General features: G+C 37.3%; 1 protein-coding gene across 1 annotated transcript; it reads right to left on the reverse strand.

Annotated features, from left to right (window-relative positions):
- Positions 1–1,159: 1,159 nt before the first annotated feature.
- On the reverse strand, positions 1,160–22,137 carry LOC112573800 (regulator of telomere elongation helicase 1-like). The gene is given in 36 exon segments (XM_025254404.1): positions 1,160–1,936; positions 2,284–2,381; positions 2,758–3,135; positions 3,408–3,542; positions 4,404–4,548; positions 4,845–4,940; positions 5,363–5,422; positions 5,793–5,831; positions 6,150–6,259; positions 6,429–6,597; positions 6,850–6,973; positions 7,336–7,451; positions 7,741–7,881; positions 8,408–8,485; positions 8,919–8,996; positions 9,296–9,381; positions 9,870–9,910; positions 10,133–10,246; positions 10,687–10,819; positions 11,776–11,863; positions 12,436–12,510; positions 12,998–13,059; positions 13,660–13,664; positions 13,666–13,761; positions 13,937–14,009; positions 14,240–14,278; positions 14,540–14,687; positions 15,810–15,875; positions 16,066–16,150; positions 16,351–16,435; positions 16,637–16,697; positions 17,310–17,391; positions 17,783–17,867; positions 18,127–18,361; positions 21,001–21,116; positions 21,845–22,137. Coding segments are annotated over 35 exon segments (3,699 nt in total). The 5' UTR covers positions 21,103–21,116; positions 21,845–22,137; the 3' UTR covers positions 1,160–1,765.
- Positions 22,138–22,214: the final 77 nt, after the last annotated feature.

The raw sequence follows: 22,214 nt of genomic DNA on the forward strand, positions 1-22,214 counted from the left end.
AGAACGAAATAAAATGATGAAAGGAAACTAAGAGAAAAAGCAGCGTCGAAAGAAAAAAATATGTAAAGGAGGAGGAAGAAGAAAAAATAGAAGTGAAAAAGGGATAGACTTTTGATGATGCAAGGCTCATAAGGACACTTTTACACGCATCCGTCACCCAAAATGAAGTCCTGTTTACAGCTCTTTTCCTCTAAACTATTAATTAATCTCATCTGGGACGTCAAGTGCATGGCTATTTGGTTCAGCAGCGGGTGGGGGAACATCTGGTTATTTGACTTGGATGAGAGATGAGTTATGGTGGAGTAGGAGAAAGGCGAGGATCAATGTTTTGCGCCGAGCCAGCAGTTAAGGCGCTACCACGGCTCAGCTGCCAGCCCATCCAAGAAAGAGAGAGACAGAAAAAAAAACCAAACAAAAAAAAACAAACAAACACGAGTGTGCCTAAGACGAAAAGAAAGTGTGTCCAATTCCCCACAAACGCCCAGATTTTGCGCGCGAATGAACATTTCTGATGAGGAAAAAAGCGTTGGAAGAGGAGAAAAGAATAAGACGATAAAAAGACCAGGACACAGATGGCGCTAGATCACTTATCCCCGCTCTCCTCGCCACTATTCATAAGCCCGCACGTGCTACTCGCGACAAATGCGTGATGGGGGTTGGGAGGGGAGAAGGGAAGTGCTGTCCGGAACCCCTGATCAGTGCATACACGGATGCATAATAAACTAGCCGCTCTACCTGGAGACACTATGTGACTGACGACTTAAACAAAAACGGAAACCCTTATCGCCCGTCCTCAACATCTAATCCATTTTCCATTGTCATCGGAATTCTCAATGTGTCCTTTCACGAGTAAAATATCACACTCCTTACGCCAGTCTTACTTTTTGATTTGCCAAGACCCAATCTTCTTCATCCCGTGTCACTTGCCCTTAATTTCCACCAGAGACGTTATACCGGGTTTTCACGTCTCTGTTTCAACCAATCGCAGTTCACACTTGTCACCACCATGACTTTCGTCTGCACGTGGGTGTGTGCATATGCTTAATTATATCGTGCATAAGTGGTAAATGCAGTATTGTAAACTATGTGGTGTAGATTTTTATTTTATTTTTTCTTGTTCTCGCACTCTATCGCCCAAAATAAAACTGGAAACGTAAAATGTCTTCTCAGACATATTTCTTGCCAGTGGCAAGTCATCAGCCACAGCCTTCACACACACAAATTCAAGTGTTCAACATTAGTGTGTACCTCTCAACACATTATCTTGCTGCCATATTCACAGTCCAGTTACCGCTAAGGAGTTTGCATGTTATTAATCTATCCTCAGTCTAATTACTGTTTAGCAACAAGTTAGTTACAGTCTTATTATTCGCAATCAAACGGCCCTTACTGCCAGTCTCACAATCGCATCTTTCTATTCAGATAACCATTCCAGACTTACACTACTCAGACCAGCCAAGCTGCGCATGTGCAAATTATTTTAAATTCCGGCACTTGCGGAATTTAGGGTTTTTTTTCTTTAAACCTCTAGAAAGGAAGGCAAGGATGACCTTTTCTACATGTACCCGTGTGATGCCCTGTTGATAACTATCAGAAATTTAAATATAACCTCTAAGCCCAGCACATAGCGGAAATATCCTGTTCCCGGCCCGCGCCAGCGCAGCGCGTGTTTGCAATGGTTACCAGAGCAGAGAGCTAAGACTAAGACACCGGCACTGTCTCTGGGGCTTCTCAAGTCTGACCCAGCTGGGAAGCAGGTCGTCATTCAGACGTACGATGGAGAGGCTTTATTAGAGTCTCTATCCGCAGGGGGTGGAGGCACTGCTGCCATCTCGGTGTCGTGGAAGACGCTCTGGTCACCCGATGCGAAGAGGAGCTGGCGAAGCTGTCGGCGTCTGACCTCCTGGCCACAGCCGCCTGGGCACACCCTGCTCACCTGTGGACAAGCCAGAAGATGTTCTTTAAGAAGCCAGCTTGTTCCGCTGATACCACCTGATACTGCGCATCGCGTGCCTTTGAGCAGGAAGAAACCTGTGAGCTGTTATCTGTCCGTGCTAAAACTAGCAACAGCGAATAAGACGTTAAACGTATAAATCAGCCATTTGCTGGTTTTTTTTTTTAAAAGAACGATTTCCTTTTGTAACAGGGCTTCACCATCTCTACTGAAAGGGTTACCGCAACTGAACAAAAATGACAAGTTAGCGAACGTACGTGTACTAACATGATGGTATAAAGCTGAGAGTTACAATGGTGCTAGCATAATGGAATATTTAGAAGACTTACCTGGAGTGATTGCCGCCAGCACATGAAACAGCAGACATGGCCACAAGTGTTCTCAAATGGTACATGGGCATCATTCTTACACTTGCTGCAAGTGTAACCTGCACACAACGTTATCAGTAATGTTTTTTTTTATATATATAAAATACAGGATGTGTGTGTGTGTGTGGACGTACAAACAAGACAATTTAAAAAAGTTATTACAGAAAGAAAAGGCGGAAAGAAGAAAGTATGAGGGGAATTAAAAGCCTACAGTGATGAAGAACTGACGGGTGGAGAGAGAGAGGAAAATATTTTAATGCGATCATACACACATGGACAAAATTTACTCATTCACTCACATGCACATCTTCTCACACACAAAGCTCTCTCCTACACACAAATGCATGTAAAACAAAAGACTGAAAAAAATTCTAGTGCTATGAATCAATGCACATTTCCAGAATTATTTAGAGTCGATAGCAGCGTCTTACTAACCTGATTTCGGATGAACTTTGTTGGATTCTCTGGCCATGAGTCTTATCTTCTCAACGTCGAGCTGCCCCAAAGAAACTGTTGTCCTTTGAGGTTCCCCAGTATCCTCCTGTAAGTGCCTCTCAGTGTTCAAATGGCTACTTTTGGTCCCATCAGGTCCTGCTGTACTTGCAGAACTCGTCTCTGCGACCCTGGCCGTAGAGTTCATCACTTTACAACCTGAGATGCTCGAACCAGGTGCCACGTTTCCACTGCTATTACTTGAAGATGAAGGTCCTGTCTCTGAAGTTTTAGAAGATCCAGGATTTTTATCCGAATTAAACTCCTGGCAGGGGCCATTGTTTTGCACACTGTCTAGCTTCATTCGTTTGTCATGGGATTCTGATAGAAAAGTTCAGATTTACTTACTGAAATTTCTAAAAAAAAATAACATGGTTTACCACATTGTATTGTTAAAATAAATGTGTAACACAAAACAATACTCACACAGATAAGCAAATGCTCTGACTTTTAATTATACAACTGCGTTGCAAACACTCTTAAATTCTTTCTAGCTGACACACCTCACACACCCACACCGTATGGTCTAACAAACCTGAAAGACGTTGTTAAAGCAGTGAACATATAACGCCTGAAGGAAGCTTGTTACTTACCTTGAGCGCTGCGCCCCATGACAGATTCCCAAGTTAACACATGCTCTGACCTGTAGTTACATGACTGTCCTGTCAGTGCACTGCAAATGCTGTCAAACTCTTTCTTATGATGAGGTCTTACAAACTTGTAGAACACTGTCAAAGAAACAAACATTTAACATATACAGAAAGAAGCAAATTCAACTCAGGAAACGTAGAAGTAACATTAAGAATGAAGTATAATATTTGTTTCCAAGAACTGTGTATGAATAGTGTCTCTGAACAAACTCATTTCCTTACTCTGTTGTGCCCATTCAGAGTGCACCATGTATCCATTAAAAGAAATGTGGCTCTCCAGTTCCAGAGCTTGATCTGTTATCTCTAACTATTGTGGTAGTAAGACTACTGTGTAGATAATACAATAAATCTTTATTGTCTACTTCTCTTCACAACAGACATAAATTTTCCTTTGATAGTAATACAATAGCAATGCTACAGCACAGTTCTATAACACTCAAACACCCAAACGGTTACATTTACTCTTGACCACCCAAAGATGGTGATTGTGACTTCTGTCAGGACACCCGCTACAACTAGTACTGTCTGCTCCATGAACTCTTAAGGGTCATTTTCCAGCACAAATGGCACTGATGAACTTTCCTAGACACAATGTTAATTTGGTGATGTGCTGTCTAGCACTGTTCCAAGGTACCTAACACTTTGAGCCTGTCCTGTCTCACTGCTGCACAGACAGGTTAATATTTCCTGCTATCAAGAACCATACTTTAGCTTTCTTAAAGAATGCAGAAGAACACTGGAAAATTTACAAGAGTTATTATTAAAAGCTTTCTTTTATTCACAGATGTAGACTTAGGATTAGAGAAAGTGTGTGTGTGTTTGTGGAGGCAGGTCTACACACAGACATGAGTGTAATGGAAAAATAGGAAGCAACATTTGGACAGCGACACATCTCTTTTTCAATGTCTCACTCTAAAATGATAAAAAACATTGCTCTACTTCTGAATAGGTGAAACCGTTCTTTTTCAGTCGTGAAAAGGTGGGCCAGAACAGCAGTTACATCTGGCAAGGACTCCTTATTCTTGTATTCTGTGAGTGCTTTTGAAAACCTCTGGTAGTCTGCCGCTGACAGCACAGACTTCACCTGCAAGACGTGCACGCAAATAGCACGCATCAATCTTTAATATTTCACATCTTTGCATAATGATTTCTCCGTCTCTACTTTCTCCCTCCACAAAACCCCCCACAAATAAAAAAAAGTTTCACGCTGTTTTTCTGTAAAGAAACAGAGGTTTTAAAAACTTGATCAAGGTAAAAGATATTGTGTTTTGCTTTCAACTGTCCTTAAAAAGTTTGAACACTATATGGTGGTTTGCTGGACAGAACTACTCACATCTGCGATGTAGTTCTGTGCCAAATTCAGATGAGGTTTTGAAGCACTTTGCTGCTGCTGCTGCTGCTGCTGCTGCTGCTGGTGTCCTTAGGGTCTAGTGCTGTTACAGACGGAGGTGGCTTTGCTGGGTGGGAGTCAGGCCACTGTGAGAAGACCAATCTTACCAACAATAATTTATCACTTCAAGTGCTTCACATAAACTTGAAATCAGAAAAGATCTTAGAACAGAGTGCAAGGACAAAAGTGCAGCCCCTCTTATGCATGTGTTGCTGTAAGCCATGATAATAAGACTCTCAGATCGTTACCAGATAAAAAATGACAACCACCATTTGCTACAACATGCCAAAACATAAATCATGCAACAGATATCTGTAAAGAATAGCATCAGAATGCTGGTCAAGAAAAGCATTTGCTAACTTCTACTCAAAGATGTCTAATGTTCAGACAGGGGCTTATTTAACCTTTATCACATGTTTGAATGAAAGCAGATCCAAAAAATTTACAGACATCATCTGATTAAAGGAAAAAAAAAGGAATTCAAGTGTCTAAAATTTTAAACATTTACCTTTATGACGATTTTTCTTTTCCTTGAGACTTTCTTTCCAAGGGGCTGGTAAGAGGGAATCTGTAACATCCATTCAATTTGTGCATATGACCATCTTTAGGAAACTATCAACACGCTACAAAGATCGTTCTTTTTCTTTTAAAGAAAAGATGTGACACATTTGTGATAGACTATAGATTATGCATTCAAGAGAGATGTTGGGCAAGAAACATGCATCACTTTCATCTCAGTAAATAAAAATTATAAAAATCTAAAAAGAACGACAGGGACAAAAAAAAAAAAAAAAAAAAAAAAAAAAAAAAATCATGGCAGTCAATCACAAGGAAATAAAACAATTACATCTTATGTCACAATAATCCATACACCTCTTCTAGTACCTGACTATACATGTACAACACACAAACATGCTTACTCTACCATGCATACATACCTGTGATTCTGAAAGTCTCTCAATCTTTTCCACAATTTTCTGACAAGGAAAATCAAAACATAAGCAATAATCAAGGAACTAAACAACATTCACAATTATTTTTTTTCACAAACAAATTAAAAATTACAGCACTCTAAATGTATCTTAACAGTATGGATTGTCCTCTTTAACAGATCCCCAAAGGTAAAAATACTGAATAATCTGTACAAGACAAGTATAACCAATAAAAATTTATAAAAAATCCTGCAGAAGGCTATTAAGCTTCATAAAAGATGGATGAAAACTATATGCATTAAAGAAAATGGAATGGTGGACACAAAAAGCACCCCTCCCTAAAGAAACCAAACAAACATATACATCACTGCTCTCCAGTGCACCAAGTAGTCCTTGACGACTTCCAGTTGCAGAACTGACTTTCGGTATGCTTAACCTGGTGTACTGCTCCAAAGGAGAAATTGTGGAGCTGTCTGCAAGAAACCCACTGCAAGTGTTTCATTGCATGCATTGAGCTGAACGATCTAGTGAGTAAGAAATGGAATGGTGAGATGGAACAGGTTAGATGCCTTACACACTCAACTCCTTGTTTTGTAGTGATGATAAGAAGTAAGATGATAAGGAAGCAATCACATCACTTACTGCCTTCATTTCTTTGTTTGCTTAGGCTTGGCACATGATAAGCAACACCAGATGCCTGCTCGATATGCCCCACACGGCGAGAAAGTGTTGGCTCAAAAAATGCCACCTGACAACCAGAGCCATTCCCAGTTGTTTTTGACTTGTGCTGCCTTCCCTGTGGAACTGGCAACTGTTGATAGAGGGTGAAAAAAAAATATAAAAATAAAAAAACAAATCCCTGAGAACAGCTTTTTGAGGTTGATGGTGACTACATTGTTGAGTGAAGCCATCTAACATTTATGAAAAAATATCATGCAAAATATTAAGATTTATACCAAAACAGTTATTGATAAGAAAATGATGAAAATTTCAAACCTAGCAGAAAATTCTTCTCTTATATCTACTGTATTATGTATCAAATAAACAGAAATGTTACACATACTGTTTTCTCTGCAATCTTGAAGAACGACAACATGTCTTTAACAGCTTGGCCAAAAGTGGTGTACTTTGAGACATAAGGCCTTATCCACATTGGAAGCTGGTTAATAGAATGCTGGGAAGAAAATCTGAAAAGAAATAGTGAATGCATGAGCAGGAGGGATAGTTGCTTTGATGAAATTTAAACTGTCAGAATATGGATGTTTTCAATTATATACAGACAGATCACAATAACACAGAATAAAACAAGAAAAGAGAATTTTTACAGTTTAAGAAAAAAAAAAAAAAGAAAAATTCAGAATTTGAAAGCACTGCAACACAGCATTCTAGTGACTGCAACTGACTTTTGTATGTGTCTCTAGTAATCTTGATTATTGAGAAAGAACATATGCATGCTAACATTCGGATATTATTATTTACCTATCTCTTTCCAACCTATGCCTACCAAATAAAAAACAAAAGGCTAGACTCCAAAGAATCAATGTCTTGCCTCGTATCACATAACAGAATAGCACCAAAGTCATCCTTGTGCCGTATGACACGGCCTATGGCTTGATTCACTGCTCGTGTTGCCTGCTGCTGGTACCACTGCTGACCCGTAAGACTCTGTATGCAGAGATGATTTTATTAGAATGCAATTCTGAATGAAATATGGAAAAATCAACATCTGGAAAAATACTAAATTCCCTTTTATTGATACTCATCAGACTGGTTATATGGTTAGAATCAGTCCTAACATGCTGGTACTAAATATACTTCTATATAAACACTGACAACAACTGACACACCAGGTTATTTCCTGAAAAGCTCATTGGTTTGATGTTATTCTTATAAACATTATGCTGATAAGAGTGAGCAGGGATAGCAAAAGCACTATTAAGCTAATCAGACACACCTCAAATCCCATCTTTCCCCGCATGCTGTCTAGGTGCTGCATTTTAAGAATGACACGTGGATCCATCATAGGAGGGAATGGCAAGCCAGTGATGACCACAGCACGACCATTTGTATCAGCAAAGTCCAGTCCTTCACTCACCTAGTCATCGAATTCTCACAATGTGAGTGGATCACATTAAGTAAATCATCTTTTTAAAAACTAGATGATTTTTGTGAATCACGAAAGCCAGTTTTATATCCAGAGAGGACACAGTCTGGTAACGCAGCCTTTAGCTACAGTAAAATGATTGATTTAAAAAAAAAAAATTATTTTAGCAAAATTTTCTGGATCATTTGCATTTATTTAAATGGATCAGCTCTTTGCTGGTATTAATTACATGTTAAATACAAGAAGCATTTTTTTAATCTGTGTGCAACTATCCAAAGCACTACTATATAGTTTATACTGATAATAAAGTGCAAGAAGTGTTACTGCAAAACTGAACTAAGAACAGTTCACATATACATCAGTAGTTTGTGCTTTGCTTCAGGCTAGTTGTTAAATATTTCTTACATATTTTTAACAGGTCAAAGAAAGATTTCAATTCCAATTTGCTGTGAAAGACTCTAGTACATAACATCACTACTGTTATAATTAGCATTATACAAGGTAGTTTGAATTTTACCTTGCCTCTGCACACTGCCATGAAGATAGCACCATTCAATGTCTCATCATTAATTTTGCTGTAATAGTCTTGCATTGCCTGTGAGTGTTAGCCAATGACAGAATGAGTGAATGATTTAACTTTCTCTTGCTCTCTCTCTCACAAAAAAAAAATCTTGACTACTTGGAAGCATCACCTAGATTTACTGACCTTAACCTTTTAACTCAGTTTCAGTGTCTAGTCTTTACAGTTTATGAAGTTTGATTTGGATGTACTGCTAAAGGACAAATTTCAAGAAAACAGAGCAGCATTTAAAGCTCTACATGTGTCCTTTAACTGGGACTTCTGAAAGACCTCAAACTCTGATGTCACCTTTAAATGTGCTATGTGCACGCTTGTATGCTGGGCTAGCATACTATCTGTCCTAACATGTGATACATTGTAGATCACATCCCCTGTTAGATGACAGAGACAACAGGTTCCTTAAGACGAATGAATGTCCTTTTCTTGTAAAACATTACAAAACAATCACCTCTGTAAAAGCATCTTTGCCCCTTGGCTCTAGAACAACAGCCTTATGTGCCAAGATCCTATTCCAGATGTTGTTTTTCTGTGAAAATATAAATTTAAAAAAATGAACATAAAAAAGGAAAAAAAAAAAAAAAACCCAAAATTAATAATACAAGGAAAGAAATGAAGAAAAAGAAAAGGCTCCACATTTTCAAGTAAACTACAGAGCTTTGGTGGAAGACATAAGGAGACACCTAAAAAATTAAAAGCAAGAAAAGCAATTTTCCAGTCTAAACAGTACCATACATTATAAACAGATGAAAGTAATCAAATCATCATTTGTAAAATAATTGATTTAAAATATGGTTTCTTCTAATTTTAGGCAGCAGCAAGACCCACCTGCCACATCTCCACACACATCTCCATCAGGGGATAGGAAGGGAAAAACACAAGAAGCCCTTTGGGTACCACGCGAGCAAAGTTTACTGCAGAAATGAAAAGAGAAAGAGAAATTTAAATCTGTCAACCCCTCATCCAGTGTCATTAGGTTATCGCACATTTCAAGCCATAGCTGCCTCCCATCAATAACTCACATGAAGGCACAAACTCAGGTGTATGTGTGCGCACACTCTCTCCTGTCACACATGTTTATATATTCTCTGTTTGACTGAAATCCCTGCCAAACACTGTCAACAATAACTAATGATATTGTTTTTGAGCCCTTATATATTTCTCTTTGTCCCTTTTACTAAAAATGTTAAGGTAAGTCCTGTAAATGACGTGATGGTATTTTAACAATGAAAATATTTTACAAGGCTGCACATACTTAATGTGTTCAACTTAAGTCAGCTAAGTCAACTATTTCGAAGACAATGATCTAATGCTATCAGAACAAGTAGAAGTCTAATGAATGGGGAAAAAAGCGGTGAATGGATGTACATAATGCAAGCATTCATGGAGGTATATTTATTACCTATAGAATTACCAAGTGATGACTGGTAAGACTCACTGAATCTGTAAAATAAAAATACTGAATTATATTCAGTCAGCAAATACACTTTAAATTTTAAACAGATATATATATAAAGACCCATTGCCAGTTTAAAAACTTTCAGGTATCTAGCTAGAACTACAGCTCTGACTGGTATAATTCAAGACTGTAGCAAAAGGAATATTCTGTAAACTCTAAAACTTCACTGTTATTGCATACTTTTACGAATTTTTTTTATATCTCACCTGTTTTGATAGCTGGAGTTCAACACAGTCCCATCAGGACCACAGCTTAGACTTCCAATCCACACCTGGTGCTTTTGAATGACATGAGGGTTCTCAAGGCGTATATTAAAAGGCCTAACCAGGGAAATAGAGTGTCAGTATATTAAAATTAGAGATAATAAACTGCAACTCTCAAATAATGTCAGCCCCATATTTACAATCAGATTCTTCGTTAATAATAATAATAAAAAAGACAAAATCATGAACAGGCTAATATATGAACAAATGCTTCTGCAAAACTTTGATAAGCAGTACCAAATGGAAAACAAAAATTGTGTTTGAAATGTATGATTCTCTTGTTTTAAAAGATATCTATATGCTAAAGAAGAAAAAACAAAACAAAACCCACAACAAAAAGCCTTTATGTGACTGACAACTGATTACAGAGAGAGTAATACGATACAACCACTACCTCAATGAGATATGATCTAGTCACAGTATGATTAAATCACATGGGGGGACAATTGACTTTTATGTCATAAACAGATAATCAAAGCTATAAGCAAGCTACATACACTTGCATCTCCATGGTGAAGGACTCGATGGGGGAAAGGGTGCCACTAGTGAGAATGATGGAAGTGACCCCCTGACTCACAAGGTCCTTCATACTGTGTCCAGGGCTGAAGCACCAATAGCTGAGGACTCGCTCTGCAGCAACCATAGCAAGATCTTACAGCAAGAGATGTTGAGAAATGAGGAACACTGGGGGAAGGGAGAAACAGGAGGGGGGGGGGGTGTCACCAAAAAATTTCAGCAACTCACTCTTTTTTAACACAGTTAAGCCTGTTTAAACCCTCATGTTGACACTACTACATACATTTAATAAAGCTTTTCTTTTATGGATTTACACAATAAAACAACAAAGAAAAATACTGAAGGAAGCAAAGTTTATATTTTAAATTTTAATTTCATATTTATACATGTATAGGTTAATAGGGTGAGAATAAAAAAAGTGTGCCTTGATACTAGCTTATGTGCAAATATGGCCTTTTATCTGGAAGTATTCACAGGTTCTCGTTCTTATAAATTTACAAAAACAAAGCCCTTGACATGCTTTTTTATTTTATAAAACTACTTCTTAACCTCTTCCTTCACAATGTTTGTCTGGTAAGAGCTATTCAGAATGTGAATTTGAAATCAAATACTACTGTACATAGGGTACAGCATGTATCTGGCAGAAATGCAAGTCTAGGCAAAAGGAATGATCAGTCCTTAATGAGTTTTTGCCATTTGCGCATCTATTCTAGAGGTCAAAGTGAGTGGAATGGGATATGGTCTTTCAGCCCTTGAAACTAAATCCATATCATCCTAACTATAGATTCTAGACAGCAAAGCTCACCAACAGTCATTTATTTTGGTAATACTATGCTTATGCCCCACAGGGACTTGGATCTTAAACAACTTTGTGCAATTAAAGTGCTAGCCAACCTAACCACAACCTATTTTGAGCCCCCACAAGTGTTAGATCTGATGTGGCAAATAGACATAATCTTTTGGTTTTTGCATAAAAACAAGTTGAATGCTGCAATCTTGATAACCCTGTGTGGTTTAACCAACAACCTTTGCAAATACATAACCTTCTTCAGATGAACATACAGATATACCTGATTTCTCACTTCCCCCAGCTGAAGCCCATGAGTCAAGCTTCTTTTTTCTCTTCTGTGTGTTACCCTCCTTCAGGTGTATGTGAACCTGTAGGACATATGATACTTCTATCAATGAAAATAAATCTATTTTGTGTAGCAGCCAGGATTTCTTCACAAATACTATAATGTATACACCAAAATGATTAGAACTGATTACAGTTTACAGCTAAACCTCCTAGACTATGTATTCAGAGACATACTCTTTGCTCTTTTCTTTTGTTAATAGAACTTCACAGATTTTTTTTTCCCTCACATGCAAGCACACACAAATGAACACATGCAAACATCACACATTTGTACAAGGGAAAGGAAGGGTGGAATTTGTGATTAACATTGAGCCAACAACAATAGCAAACAAGCACCTTTCTGGAAGCAAATGCCACACAAACAGAAAGAGCAGCAAGCCAAAGAGGAGACAATATATGAACCTCTGTCACCCATTCTTCATTCTACTGATGTCATGCTATTATCAATAAGAATAAGGTTTTTCCTGTATTTAAACAGAGTATTTTGCAGAACAGTACAGACAAAAATAAGGATAAATTTATGCTCAGCGAGTGTGATCATTCTCCGACCATTACTCGTACAATTTAGAAATATGTTCTATCTATAACTTGCCTTGTAATTCAGTGCTAAAGCAGCCTTATGTTGGCTGATAGAAACATTATCTCCTGGCTCTTGGCTAAACACGATCTGCAAAACACAACAGCAATCAAACCACCTAATCACCTATTATTTACAGAGATGTAGAGAAAAGGGAGTAAAACCTAAGAGAGAGAAACAGAAAGAGAAAATCTACTGCATAGAAAATGTGTAAATTATGTAAGAGAAAATTTGTGTTTGAAAACATAAGAGTTTTGAGAATTTTATAATAAACAGGGCATTTCATTAGTACTTGTCATGAAATAACAGTAACACTTTTATATGCATAAAACTAGACATCAAGGTTAAAGGTCATACTAATAATGACAAATGCATGTCTTTGTGGATTTGTTTTCTTTGGTAAGACCTCCAATATTTGTATTAGGGATGGAGAGAAGAGGGAGTGGTTTGCCAACCCCCACCACCTCCATTTTTTAACTCTGAGACTAAAACCCCTACAATTTTATGGATCGGAAACTCTTGATTATATAATTTGTGCTTCATGATGTAGATGGTTTCAACAAAGCTTGAAATGTACCTTCAAAGCATCAGCCACTTTTGACAGTCCCACACCCTTGGTATGTAAAAGTGAAGATGTACCTGATGATTATAAAGATGCTCCTCTATTTATAAGATCTTTTAATGGGTAATGATGACGACAATGATGATAATGAAAAAAAATTCATTTTAAGCATAAAACACAAGCACTTTAAGGAAGAGATAAATAAATTGTATGTTTGCTTTATTTTCTCAATACACCACAAATGTCTTGAAAGTAATTTAGGAACTGCTATATTTCTCCCTGCATAATAGAATTTAGGATATTCAAAATGTGATTATTTCTTCTATGTAAAACAAACCTCGTGTACCTTAAAGATGTACTATAACTCACACACACACTCTCTCTCACTCACACACAATATATATAATACACATCACACACACAATGTCCACTATTTCAGAACACCTATTTCAAATCAATAAGTAATGATCTGAAATAACCATTGCAAATGTACGCATCTATAATTTGTTAATCTGAGTATTTATCAGTAAGGTATAACAAGTGAGTGATATATAACCACAGTGTGAAGACCATAAAGCACTTTGTTCCTCTGTATTTACAATCCTGCATGCACCAAGAATACAGATTTTCATTCCAATGACATCAAAGTCTTTGAAAAGATAAAAATGTACCCTTACCATCATTATTTAAAAATGCCTACCATTTTGTCCAGCACATTAATGACTTCAGTTTTTGTTTGGTAGGATATGTTGACCTTGGCCAGTAAATCAAATATGTACCTGCACATCAATTCAATTTGCAGTTTACTAAGGTGAAGACCTATACATGCAAACACACACAAGCACACACACAGAGAAATGTATCTGCCATGAAAATATTATTTATGCTTAAAAAAAAACAAAAAACTGACGATGTTTTACGTTTAGTGCACATCATAACCTGTGACCTACTCACATGCCAGGTTGTGTAGAGCCTTTATCTGTCAGAGGCTCAGCATCTATCAGCTCTTCGAGTTCCAAGAGGGTTTCTGCAATATTATGAATACAAAGTGATGACCCACACAGAAGTGCCTTCATTGAAATACAAAAAAAAAATTGTTATGAACACAATGGATAAACTGAGCTTGAAAAATGATTTAATTTAAATGAAGTAAATAGTTTAACATACTGATTCTAATTAACAATTAGCTACCCACTTATCTGCCTCATCAAAACAATACACAAATGAAATAAATGAAAAAGTTATAAATGTACTTACTTTTCAGTACAACAATATCCTCCAACGTGAACTCAGGAACTGGAGCAATATGTTTTTGGTTGTCAAATTTTCATCAAAAGATAATAAAAATACCAAAAATGTTATATAATTTATGGCATTATGATTGCTCTTCAATGATTCTTTAAAGTAACTGATGCTAGATAGCTGAAATGTCTTTTTATGAGCAATGGCACTAAATGGACATAAATGTAGTTTTATAATCTGTATCAGAACAGATGTTATGATGAAACTTGCTTATTAAAACTTTGTCAGAAAAGATACTACATAAAAGATACTCACTTGTAGTGGCATCTCCTGTATCAGCACTACCTGCTTCTGCTTCTAGTAAGTCAGTCACTTTGACTCCCAGCTGTGTAGTTTCTTCTATAGCTGTGGCTAGGTCCAAAGAACTAAGGTCAAAAGAGGCACTTTCTTCACAAATTCGCTCCTGAGAAAAATTTAAAAATATCAAGTCAATGCAAAATGAGAATAACCAATATTCTCTTCCAAACTTTTAGGCTTTTCTTCCTGACTTAAGACATCTACAGTGGTCCTAATAATCTTAAGGCAAAATAGAGTGGGTGGGCTGGTGAGGGTTATTTGTTGTTTTCAGTTGTTCCTCCATGCAAATTTATACTGTTAGTCGGATCTTTCGTCTAATCCGGCAGAAACACTCCTGATGTCTCCCAGCTATGTTTAGTTAGTGTAAGTAGCGTCTGAGCATTTTTATTTTTGATATTTAATTTCTTTGTTGCAAGATAATGCCAGTGGCTATAAATTCTATGGGGAAGGGTTTCTCTAGCTATTCAGACTGTCGTCATTTAAGATGGAACTGGTGACACAGAAAAAGAAAGACAGAAAGGGAGGAAGTCACATAGTGGCAACAGTTATCGTCCTCCTCACTACAAGTGTTCAGTCCTGATGATGGGAATGGGGTGCAGAGTGTGGGGGAGGAAAAAAAAAAGGGGGGGGGAAGAAATATTGACTTGGGAGAAACTCCCCCTTTACCACCAATAGATTTCTCACATTTTTCCCCCCAGGCTCACCCTACACCCCTCAACATTATCTCCCCTTACTCAAGTTGTGATGTCAACCTTAAGAAATGACCCAGAGAATTCTAAGTATTCTGGTTAGCCTCCTTGTACAGATACCACATCAGCAGAAAAAAAATTCAGCAGGGAGAAAAAACATTTTCATAACTTATAATTGCCTCCACAAAGGTTTATCTTACTGAACACTAAGCAATGAGTGCTCTCTCTTGCCTACACACATAATAATAATAATACTAAATAATAATAAAGGCAAAATTTGTAAAGCACATACTCACACTTCTAAGGAGTATGCTCTTTGAGCTTAAGAACAAGAACAAAACATGGACAGCAAAACAAACAAATAACATATGAACTATAAAAGAATAAACAACCGTTCTAAACGAAGAATAAAAACAAATACAGAAAGCATGATATTGCAAAAGGAAGGGAGTGAAAAAGAACTTCGCATGCATGTACAAATACAAAAAAAACTTATCAAAAGACTGACTAAATATGGGTATTAGCATCAAATTGCTCACCAGATTATGTGCTTCATCAAATATAACAATATTTCCTTGCAGCTCCACACCATGAGTTCGCCTAGACTGAAAGAATAAATGAATAGGCATTATCAAACATGCCTCAGACTCTGAGTTCGCAAAAACAGAGAGAGATATAAAAGATTTCTGAGCATGCAGTATTACAAGTCTTTGGATTCCCCCAAAAATATCACTACCATTTTCATGTGAATATGTCTGAACCTTGCATTATAAGATCAATGTCTTGAAAAATGACCTTTGGATCCAGAAGATAATTATATGGCATAAATATGATGTCTGCATCAGACTTGATCTCTCGTGCCAGGTAGTATGGGCACACTCTGTAGGAAATAAAAAAGAATTGAAAAAATGCATACTGAACCTGAGGTCCTACAATTCTGATATAATAATACTAGGTTTCTAATTTTTTATTATGAAACCATTTTTAAATTTGTCTTCTAAGACATGCACTCATGTGCATTATGCATGAATTCATTACGTAAATTAAAGAACAGGAAGCTGCAAAAACAAAGCTTCTCACTTGCTCTTGGAACCGTGAGAGACAAGGTCTTCAATATCAACCACATTGCCAACAATGTGCCTAACCTCTGCATTGCGTTTCAGGTCTGGAAAACACAAACAAAATTTAGAACACCCATTTACACACCAAGTGTGTTTTGTGAGACAGATCAAAATGTTGTGCATGAATGCCTTTACAAGGCATACTCATTATCTAATTCATCTGAAAGAACTGGACTCGATTTTAAAATGAGTATTACTGAACAAACAAAAATTCTTGACTTTGTGGTATATAATATTTAACTGACCTTCTAAAACATTGTAATGGTGGCAGCGGTGTGCTGAAACCTTGGCTCTGCAAAGATGGACCTGCAAGCGTAAAACAAGACACCATGATATGCACAGGATAATGTGCAGTCTCTTGAAAAGATGCCCAAAATTTGATGTACAGAACTAGTTCATAGTCTTCAATGTACTACTTCAAAAGACAACAAACTGATGATATCTCATAAATAAAATCAAGAGAGATGGAGATAAACTATAATTTATACTGAGGTTGATTATTAACACCCATGTTTTCCAGGGACCTATGGCACATGGTGGAGAAGCAGATAGCCAAGTGGACAGAACACTGGAGTTCTGAGAGGCAGGTCAGTTCAATACCTGTGTGGTGCAGTGAACTTCCCCCAGTTGACGAAACTATTGCTAATTGGGTATCTGACTCCATACAAGGTTAGGGAAGGTAAAGCAGGGAGATGAGATGGGCACTGCCTCACACAAAGCTCTGCCCAAGAAAAGTGAGGTCTTTAACACCTCACTCCCCCAAAGACATCAGAAAAGGTTTAGGGGAACAACCTTTACCATAAAGACTACCTCTGTCAGCAAATTTTGACTCTATTTGCACCCAGAAATGATATATGATGATGCCTGTACTTTCATAAAATTACAGAATATATACAAATAAAAATCTTCAGAATTTACCTTTGCAGTGTTGCTAACTTCTTTCTTCACTTGCTCGTTGACACACAACTGTTCTCGTGACCCTATCACTGCTGTTTTCACACTACAGAAAAATCACAAAATATTCTTTCAAGATACAACCAATATTTTACCCACCTAATCATTCATATATTCTTTTTCAACACTTATCTCCTATCTCATATCTACCTTCCATTATTAAATAAAAGTGTCATATTAATAATTACAAATGTTAATGCACTTTGTTGAAATTTCCGACATCATTATTAGTGCAGCTTTAGAAAAAAAAACTTTGACAGGGAATGTTCTAAAATTCTAAAACTCATTTGCTTCCAAAAGAAGTATAGTATATTTACAAGTGAGAAAATTCAATAAATTGGATACAAGTAAAGAAGTATGGAAACCTACTCAAAGCATTAATCTGCTGTAGAAAATACAGCCTACTTGAAAAATTAGTCTATATAATCACACCAAACCTGCTGTATGCTGTCTTCTTCAGTTCTTGGACAGCCTGTGAAAGCTGGGAGTGAGTTCTAGAGGCATAGATGATCTTTGGCACCACTGGAATGAATTAAAAAGAAATAGTTTATAGATCCTCCTTCATCTGTTTGACTTCTTCTAACTTTTAAAGAATGGCACTAAATAAGTTTTAGATTGTAAAAAAAAGAAAACAGACAGAAAAGATGAAAAGAAATAGGATAAACAGTGTAGTAAATGTAAACTCTACAACACAAAGCCCTGCCTTCATGCAACAATGTCACCTCCATAAGTTGAAATATGGTAAGTAAATAATTTTCCCAATATTACTCCCAGTACTTACAAAAATCGCTCGAACCCCAGGAAGAACCAGAAGCTCTTTGCAAGCTAGCTGCCATGGCTGAAAGAGTTTGGTCACTGATATTCTCTTTTCCAGCCTCTCCCAGCAAGGCTGCTGCCCCAGTTTGTCTGTTAAGTTCCACCTGTGCCTTGCGGCCTTCAAGCCATGCCAGCGATGAGCATAGCAAACAGAGTGTCTTACCAGTACCAGTGGGACTTTCCAAGACAGCATTTTCATGCTGAAAAAAATGCATCTCATTATCATATGAAGACAATGTACACAAAACAACACAAAAGTATGCTAAATTTAGCATACAGTTATCTTTTTGGTTTTACTGATCAATATCAACGGTACAATTTTTATGGAAAAAGGCATACATGTATAAAACACATACATAAATAAAATAAATTAAATAAATTCTAAGTGCCAAAAATAAAATTACAGGGCTCTTTATTATGTACTCACTGCTTGAACATATCTGACATGCTAGAGATATGTCCCTATGTTTGTTTATTCTTTTGGCAGATCTAGTCTCATAAATGCTGGTAAGGTCTGATCCAACTGATCTAAGTACTATACAAATTCCATAAAATTTAGTTGTGCTATTTTTCTCAGTCATTCATCCTAGACTGGTAGCAGTCATTTAGGGAAGCTGTCACGCCTGTCATGGGTGATGGTGAGCAGGTTCTCCACAGGAGGATCAGTCCACTCCTTCACATTCATAAACCAGTTCTTTCTCTGGTCACCGCAGCATCAACTATCCTCCAAAGCAGTGGTTCTCAAAGTATTTCGGACCGTGGACCATTTTACTAAAGTATAAAGAGCAGCAGACCACTATGGCCTAAAATCACTCTGTACCCTGAATTTCAAATTTAAATAGCCACATTTGTTTCATTACAATCCAAAAATAAATATACTTTTGTGACAGTAGTATAGTAATAAGTTTACATAAAATTACATACTTCTCAAAGTACACATAAACAGTGCACTGCGTTACTAAGGAGTAACAGATGTGATTAAATGACACAATGCTCCCACTCTGACATAGACAGTTGGTAAGTGAGTGTTTTATGTGTATGAACAGTTGGGCATTGATAAAATTAAAGCTTGTGTGAAATCAATGCTGGACTAATTAGTGCATCGGACGATTTAAACATCACTTTGCTGACATATGATGACTGTCAGCTGTGGACCACCTGGCATGCGTGCGGCCCATAAGTTGTTCATGAACCACACTTTGAGAACCATTTCTCCAAAGTACCATGAAGGATCGATCATCTTTGACAAAGTGTTGTGCCGAGTCACATGGCCAAACCAAACCGGCTTATGCCGCTTGACTGTTGTGAGTAGGGGTTTATGGTGTTTTCCGAGTGAGGCAACCATGCTTCATACAAAGTCATTGATTTTTATGTTCCCTGTAGGAGATCTGAACCAGCCTCCTCAGGGATATATTCTCAAATGCCTAAATTCTTGTCTGTGTTGGCAAGCAGTCTATGCTTCACATCTGTAAAGCAGGATCAATACTACCAAGGGCTTGCACAGATTGTACTTTATAGTAAAACTATGTGATGTTATGGCTGCACCAGACCCTGTCCAGCCTAGTCACTGCCACCATTGCAGGTGTGATCCTGATGTACATATCTGCTGTCTCTGAAGAAGGTGGTTCTCAAGTACTTAAAACTGCTTACCTCTTTGAACCCTACTCCCTTCATGTAGATCTCTGCCTTGTTGTCACCAATGACCATGACTCATCTATGCTAGTCCTATTTTTTTGTCATTCTGGAACTGTTTGTGGTTTCTTTCCTCGAAAGTCTTCAGGTTCACTGGATCTAGTCTGATCATTTTAAAGAATGTTTATCATCTGCCTTAACCTGGAAGTTGTATATGTCTTTGCAGTATTTGGTCCAATGGTTGAGTACAGAAGTGCTTTCTGAGAGAAGGCAGTCGTTGCTGTCTTTGGTTACTGAGGTCTTGTTCTCACTTGTCTTGGTGAGGGTCTTAAAAAGTTCATAGGCCTTTTTACTATCACCCCATGCCAATGCCTCTACTATGGTCCAACATTGGCCCTTAATCTACCTGCCTTCATCCTTTTCCTGGTGGCACAATTCACTTCTTTGTATTTGGAAGCTGCTTTTGGGTTTGCTTTTCCTTTCTCTTTAGGCCCCCTCCTTTTGTCATAATTCATCATTCATGGTTCTTTGTTCTTCCTTTGATGCCCTAGCACTTCCTGACAGTAGCATTTCTTTGATGTTTCCAGCCAGGGTGTCTACATCAAAGTCCACCAAGTTCAGTGCCAGGAATTTACCTCTAACTTTGATCTTGACGATTTTCACAATGTTTGGATCTCATTCTGCTGTCTCCTGTTCCTGGAGGGCCCAGTCTTCTTTTTTGTTTTTATGTATGCTTATATTCAATGTCATACTTAAGGTATCATCTATTGTCTGATGTCTTATGTAATAGTAGCATCGGCAGACAAACAATTTCCTGAACAGGATTGATAAAGATGTTTTGTATTTGTCATGCAGCTTCTCCAAATAAAAGCGAAATTGGGGGATAAATGAGCTGCACCTCATCCACAGCTTAAACTTCACGCTCACTAAAACAAGGTCATGGTCCCTGCCTATATCAGTGTCTGGCTATATGCTCATTTTGGACTTCTTGATAATGATGTTGATCCAGCATCAACAAGGTTATTTTCCTAGAAGAAAGTATAACAGCTAAACATTTGGACAATAAGACAAGTCAAGAACATAAAAACATTGCACTTGTATTTATAGTATAAAAATAGCTGAGACTACTGAGGCAAAGCCACAATAAGCCAATTGAAACCCTAATGTAAGCCTAGGAATTTTTTTAAAATTTGAAGCAAAAAGATACCTTCTGTAAAGTCTCCACAACTTTTTCCATATAGGTGACTTGACAAGGATAAGGTGTGTATGGAAAACTGACTTTCACACCCCTCACATCTATCAAGGCCATTTTTCAGTTTTTTTCTGAAATACCACACAGAAAAGCTTTGAACAATCAAGTGTCAACCAGTCATAAATAGGAGTATAGGAAGTGGATATGTTTTTGCAAGGTGTGTAATAAATACTGAGATCTATAAGTGCAACAGGTATGTATAGTTTGAATTGGATATTATGAAGTTAAAAAAACTCTACAATTTCTTCTGATTTCATTGATTGATATAAAATAAAATAATGCTGTTGTAAAAAGTATGTGTCCATAAAATATCTACAAGAATTGTACAGGATAACTTGGGCTTGAAAAAAAAACTTATGTTATTCGTGTACTATTACAACTAGTACATTCATAATAATAATAATAATGGGAACTTAAAACGCTCAGCATCACGACCAAGATACATCGCACTCCCTGTGCAGACCAATAATGATAAATGAAAGATTACAGCCAGTGGACAGTGAGGTAGTATAGCATACTGAACAACATAAAGATGAGGTACAAGTAGAATGTAAAGCAATGCATGAAGGTACCAAGAAATGTACATACTACAAAAGTGTAAGATGGAGTAGTAATTCAAGGATAGTACTTAGTGAACAGATAATTTTTTTTGGAGAGTCTGAATGTAGCCATGGAGTCCGAGTGGCGAATGTGATGTGGAAGAGTTTCACTGCATAGCGGCAGAGGGACAGATGTTAGCAGCTGGAGTGGGAATTATAGAGATCTACATGTTTCTGAGTAAAGATACAACACTTCTCACTTGCACGATCTCTGAGCTGTCACAATGGAGATATAGCCATGCAGGACGTAGGTCGTGGCACTGGAAAATATAGAACTTGACAGTCACTTAAAATCTTCGAAGCGAGGCGTAGTCCTCTCATATGGAAAACGCACTAATAGGCGCCTATGGTTTTAAAGTTAAACAGTTATTTTCTAATTTCATCTCTTGATATAATTCACACATACAGCACAGCGAGTGCGATATGAAATACATCACTTCTGGTATTTCTTAATTCTTTCTAAATTGTTTATTGGAATTCCCGCCATGCTTGTGTTGCACAACATAAACTTCCGGCGTGAGTTTCGAAGATATACACAAAACTTTGTTGTTTGACAGAATAATAAACGCA

Source organism: Pomacea canaliculata, linkage group LG10, assembly GCF_003073045.1.
Source record: "Pomacea canaliculata isolate SZHN2017 linkage group LG10, ASM307304v1, whole genome shotgun sequence".
Lineage (NCBI taxonomy): Eukaryota > Metazoa > Mollusca > Gastropoda > Architaenioglossa > Ampullariidae > Pomacea > Pomacea canaliculata.